The sequence below is a fragment of the Tupaia chinensis genome, unplaced genomic scaffold, assembly GCF_000334495.1.
Source record: "Tupaia chinensis unplaced genomic scaffold, TupChi_1.0 Scaffold000037_18, whole genome shotgun sequence".
Classification (NCBI taxonomy): Eukaryota; Metazoa; Chordata; class Mammalia; order Scandentia; family Tupaiidae; genus Tupaia; species Tupaia belangeri.
The window spans coordinates 1,761,957-1,768,147 of record NW_006159476.1 but is presented as its reverse complement, the minus strand read 5'-3'; the positions used below and the strand labels follow the sequence as shown (position 1 = coordinate 1,768,147).

At 45.3% G+C, this 6,191-nt stretch overlaps 1 protein-coding gene across 14 annotated transcripts in view; it reads left to right on the top strand.

Moving 5' to 3' along the window:
* Positions 1–6,191, top strand: part of COQ8B (coenzyme Q8B) — a 38,253-nt gene that overhangs the window by 12,288 nt on the left and 19,774 nt on the right. For 13 of the 14 annotated variants that reach the window (XM_027771968.1, XM_014588103.2, XM_027771964.1 and 10 more), the window contains one exon: positions 2,330–2,404. The exons of the other annotated variant lie outside the window; for it this stretch is intronic. In XM_027771968.1, the coding sequence (XP_027627769.1) occupies positions 2,330–2,404 (75 nt within the window). The remainder of the gene's footprint in view (positions 1–2,329; positions 2,405–6,191) is intronic. 14 annotated transcript variants of the gene reach the window in all.

Below are 6,191 nucleotides of genomic sequence, written 5' to 3'. Positions count from 1 at the left end.
AGAATGGAGGAGGAGGGATTGCAGCATGGCCATCCCCCCAGGGGGTGATTTCTCACTTTCTGTCTCTGTCTCTCTGTCTTTCTGGCTAGTGCACACGCCCTATAGCAAAAACCTCTCAAAAAAAGAAAGAGGCAGTAAACTTAAAATGCCTTTAGAGAAAAGAGGAAATCAGAGCTAGAAAGATAATTTCAAAGAGAGAAATAGTGGCACGGGGTAGGGGTACTTCTGCATGATACTAGATACTGGATTCGGATACCTGGTTAGTCTGAACACATCAGGTATACCCATGATCCTGGCTAGCTGAAGGGCTGGGAGGAGGACTGCAATGTGGCAGGACCCTGTGAAGGGTACCTGTTCCTTCATCCTTTCTCTCTCAAAAAATAAATCCTTTTTTTTTCTAAAAAAGATTTATTGGAGGGACCAGCAGTTAGCATAATGGCTATGTCGCTGGACTCCCACGTAGTCGACCGTGGTTTGAGTCCCGGACCCGGTGGCTTAAACTCACGCCGGGCGCGTGTGCGTACGTGCCCAAGATCCCGAGAGGAGAATGGAGGAGAAGGGATTGCGGCGTGGCCATCCCCCCTGGGGGGTGATTTCCTGCTTTCTATCTCTCTGTCTCTCTCTATCTGTCTGGCGAGCGCACGCGCCCTATAGCAAAAAGCTCTCAAAAAAAAAATTAAAATTAAAACAAACAAACAAACAAAAAAGATTTATTGGGGACCAGCAGGTAGCATGGTGGTTAAGGCGCTGGACAAACCCACATGGCTGATCACGGTTCAAGTCCCAGACCTGGAGGCTTGCTTTCTCGCTTTCTGTCTCTCTCTAGTCAAATGGAAATAAATGACTAAATAAATTTTTTAAAAAAGATTTATTTCACTTAGTATTATTATTTAATTTGCTATAAGGCACATGCACTCATCAGACAAAAAAAAAGAAAGAAAGCCACTAAGTCCAGGACTTGATCCATGCATATGGGGGTCCAGTGTCCTTTTTTTTTTAAATTCATTGATTTTTATTATTATTATTCAATTTGAGAGAGAGAGAGATGAAGCAAGCTGCCAGGTCCAGGAGCCAAACCATGGTCAGCCATGTGGAAGTCCAGATCATTAACCACCATGTCACTCAACTATGTAGGATCCAGCCTTCTTCTTTTTATTTTTATTTTTCACTATAGGGCACATGTGCTCGCCAGACAGAGAGAGACATAGAGACAGAAAGCGAGAAATCACAGGGGGGATTTCTGGTCACACCGCAATCCCTTCTCCTCCATTCTCCTCTCGGGATCTTGGGCACACACGCGCCTGGCGTGAGTTTTAAGCCACCGGGTCTGGGATGCGAACCGCGGTCGACTACGTGGGAGTCCAGCGACATAGCCATTACGCCATCTGCTGGTTCCCGGATCCAGTCTTCTTAACCTCTACACCACCTGCTGGCTCAGACCGGTTTTTTTGTTTTGTTTTGTTTTTAATCTTCCATGAGTGAGAGACAGACAGCATCCTCATCAGGGTCTTGACATTGTGATCCATCCTCCAGCATTGGTCAGCCCTGGATCAGGGCACACAAGCACCTGGCTTGAGGCAAACCCAGAGCTTTCCCATGTAGATCAGCCTCACAGAGTGTTACATTACTGCTGCACCACTCCAATCTCCGCCCCGCCTTGTTTTTTTTTTTTTTTGAGAGGTTTTTGCTATAGGGTACATGCACTCGCCAGAAAGACAGAGAAAGACAGAGAGACAGAAAGCAAGAAATCACCCCCCAGGGGGGATGGCCATGCTGCAATCCCTTCTCCTCCATTCTTTTCTCAGGATCTTTGGGCATGCACACACACTGGTCCAGGACTTGAACCACAGTCAACTACATGGCAGTCCAGTGACATAGCCATTATGCCAACTGCTGGTCCCAACCCCCACTCCCTTTTAAAAGTTTATTTCAAGAGAGAGAAAGACCCTTGAGAGATTTTTGTCACTCTTTGGCTTTTTCCCCAGGCCTTTAGCTAGCCAGAGTCATGGGTGCTCCACTGTCAACTTGGGACTCCAGCTCAGGCCAGTATAATCAGAGTCTTGGGGGTGGGGTCTGGACAGATGAATAATGTGCATCTGAGACTGAGAACTGCTGGGAGGGAGACAGAGACCTGGAAAGAGATAAAAGAAAAGTAGCATCCCCTTGAGGGGAGCCCCAAATAAGAGAATGAGAGACCGAATTGGAGACTAAGAGATGCAGAGAGCTGACAAACACAGTCGGGAGACAGTTGTGCTTAGAGGGAGACCGAAAGGAGAAGGGGGCAGGGAGGATGCCCAGGCAGGCACTCAGCTCCTCTCACCTTCTCCAGGACTGGCTGTGGGCCTAGGGCTGGGAGCACTGGCTGAGGTGGCCAAGAAATCCCTGCAAGGAGGACATCAGTCAGGTGAGTAAGCCACATTGTCTGGGTTCAGTTCCTGATCTTGCTGTGTGACCTGGGGCAAGTGGCTTTACCACTCTGAGCCCTAGTTTTCCCATCTGGAAGATGGAGGTGATGATCATGTACCTACCTTTTGCCAACATTGTAAAGTGTCCAGAACAGGGTGTCAGGGCCATTTTTTTTTTTTTTTAATTATTTAGGGGCCAGCAGGTAGTGTGGTAAAGTTACTGGATTCTGACATGGCCGACTGCAGTTCGAGTCCAAGAACTGGTGGCTTGCTCTCTCTCTCTCTCTCTATCAGTCTCTGGTCAAAACTGAAAAATAATAATGATAGATAAATAATTCTATTTTTAAAAGAATTATTTTTATTTTATTCTATTTATTTATTCATTTTTTAAAATTTGATCAGTGAGAGAGGGAAAGTGAGAAAGCAAACCACCAGGTCCAGGACTCAAACCGTGGATGGCCATGTGGGAGTGTCCAGCACCTTAACCACCATCCACCTGCTGGTCTCTATCTATGAGTTCTTAACCTGCAAGGTCAGTGCTTTATTTGAGAAACTCCAAGATCTAGCACAGGCCTTTTAAAAGTGCTAAGGAAATGAAAGTTCCAGTGTAATTTCTGATCTAGCAGAGCAGTTTTACAAAAATTGATAAATATTCATTTAATTAGAGGGTGCAGTTAAGCCCGGCGTGAGTTTTAAGCCACCGGGTCTGGGACACGAACCGCGGTCGACTATATGGGAGTCCAGCGACATAGCCATTACGCTAACTGCTGGTTCCCCCCAATAATTCTTTTTTAAAAACTATTTATTTAGGTTTTTTTAAAAGAATTATTTAACTTTATAGACTGATTGATTGATTGATTTTAATTTGACCAGAAAGGGGCAAAGTGAGAGAGAGAGGGAAGTAAGAAAGCAAGCTGCCAGGTCTGGGACTCGAACTGTAGTTGACCATGTGGGAGTCCAGTACCCTTAACCATCATACCACCTGCCGGCCCCTTATTTAGTTTTAATAATGATTATTATTTAATTTGCTACAGGGCATGCATGCTCACCAGAGAGAGACAGAGAAAGGTGAAAGAGAGAGAGAGAGAAAAAAAAAATAAGAAAGCAAGTTGCTAGGTCCAGGAGTCAAATTGTATTCGGCCATATGGGACTCCAGTGCCTCAACCACCATGCCACCTGCTCGCCCCCAGGGCCATGATTAATAGAAGCATATCATCTGAAAAAAAAATGTAAGTGTTTGGGAGATCTTAGCAGGAAAAGAAAGCTGAAAATAGGAGTGCCTACAGGGGTTTGTGTACAACAGAGATAGAATTAGACGTGCAGCGTTTGTGGGTAAGATTTCTTAAGACAGTGTCTTACAAGTGGGGGGTTGAGAGTGGATATTCTCAATTTTCTTTTTGAAGGTTTTTGCCATATGGTGTATGAACTCACTCAAGTGAGACAGTGAGAAATCATCCCCAAGGGGGATGTCCATGCCACAATCCCTTCTCCATTCTTTTTTGATTTGGGGGATACACACATACATACCTCGTGTGATTTTCTTTCTGTCTGTCTGTCTTTCTTTCTTTTTTCCTTTAGGTTTTTGCTACAAGGTGCTCACACTTGCCAGAGAGAGAGACAGAAAGTGACAAATCACCCCCAAGGGGGGCTGGCCACACCACAGTCCCTTCTCCTCCATGCTCCTCCTGGTATTGTGGGCATGCACATACAGGTACCTGGCATGATTTTCAAGCCGCCAGATCCAGGACTTGAACCACAGTTGGTCATGTGGGAGTCAGCACCTTAACCTTTACGCTACCAGCTGGCCCCTGGATATTCTAAATTAAAGAGACATAAGTCGACATACTGAGTGTATGAGCCATGGTTAGATGTCAGTTTGAAATAGTTAACTGTTGGGGGACAACTGGGAAACTCCTGAGTATGGACTGGATAGGATAGTAGATGTAAGGGAATTAATGTTATTTTCTCTTTATTGGAGGGTGGGGGAGAGGTTTTCGCTATAGGGTGTGTGCACTTGCCAGAAAGACAGAGAGAGACAAAAAGAAAAAAATGACCCCACCCCAATGGGGGATGGCCACACCACAATTCCTTCTCCATTCTCCTCTCAGGATCTTGGGCACGCACGCACACGCGCCTAGCGTGAGTTTAAGGCACCAGGTCCACGACTCGAACTGCAGGCGACTACAAGGGAGTCCAGTGACATAGCCATTACGCTAACTGCTGGTCCCAATTAGTGTTATTTTCTTACATGCAATTTTAGTACTGCAGTAGTGTAATAGTGCAGGGGGAAAAGCCCTGCTCTTAGCAGAGGTTAGTGCAACTACTGAGTCTACACACGTTCCTTCATTCCATGCTGTATGACCCAAGGCATCTGCATTGCTTCCTCACCTTGAAAATTAGAGCATTGGCAGCTTTTACTTCATGGGGTGATTATGGAGATTCAGCCAGAGAATTCACAAAGATAGAAGTCTCCTTGGCACAAATTTAATGCTCAATATTGAGCTTAATAAGTGTATTATAAAACAAATAAAATGAGAAATGCTTTGCTGGGGCCATCAGGTGGCATGGTCACTAAAGTGCTAGACTTCCACATGGCAGACCACAGTTCTAGTCCTGGACCTGGTAGCTTGAAAATCAGGCTGAACATGTATACATGTGAGCCTTAAATCCCAGGAAGAGAATGAAGGAGAGGGGATTGCATTGACCATTCCCCGTGGGGATGATTTCTCACTTTCCCTTTCACTATCTCTTTCTGTCTTTCTGGTGAGTGCATGCACCATATGGCAAAAACCCTAGAAAAAGGTGGGAGGAGCAGATGGCGTAATGGTTATGTTGCTGGATTCCCACCAACGTAGTTGACTGTGGTTCGAGTTCTGGACCCTGCAGCTTAAACTCATGCTGGGTGTGTCTGTGTGTGCATACATGCCCAAAATCCCAAGGGGAGAGTGGAGGAGAAGGGATTGTAGTGTGGCCACCCCCCCAGGGGGGTAATTTCTCACTTTCTAACTCTGCCTCCTATGGCAAAAATCTCTCTAAAATAAGAAAAAGATAGAGAAATGCTTTAATAGGGCCAGCAGGTCGTGTGTTGGTTAAAGTTGCTAGACCCCTGCATGGCCAACTACAGTTCAAGTCCCAGACCTGGCAGCTTGCTTTATCACTTACCCTCTCTCTCTCTAGTTAAATTAAAAAATAATAATTCATTGATAATAATGAATAAAGTTAAGCAAAAATAATTCTTTAAAAAAGGGGAGGGGGAACCAGCAGTTAGCATAATGGCTTTGTCGCTGAACTCCCATGTAGTTGACCGTGGTTCAAATCCCGGACCCAGTGGTTTAAACTCATGCTGAGCGTATGTGCATGAGTGCCCAAAATCCCGAGAGGAGAATGGAAGAGAAGGGATTGCGGCATGGCCATCCCCCCGGGGGATGATTTCTCACTTTCTGTCTCTGTTTCTGGCGAGCACACGTGCCTTGTAGTAAAAACCCCTACAAAAAAACCAAAAAGAGTGGAGGGGCCAGTAGGTGGCATGGTGGTTAAGGGCGCTGGACTCCCACATGGCCAACCACAGTTTGAGTTCCAGACCTGGCAGCTTGCTTTCTCACTTTCTCTCTCTCTGTCCGTCTCTGGCCAAATTAAAATAAGTAAACAAATAAATAAAGTTAAATAAAATATTTTCTTTACAAAATAATAGTAAATTAAATTAAATACATAATTCTGGGAGAAAAAAGACTGGACTAGGGAACCAGCAGTTAGTGTAATGGCTATGTCGCTGGAATCCCACGTAGT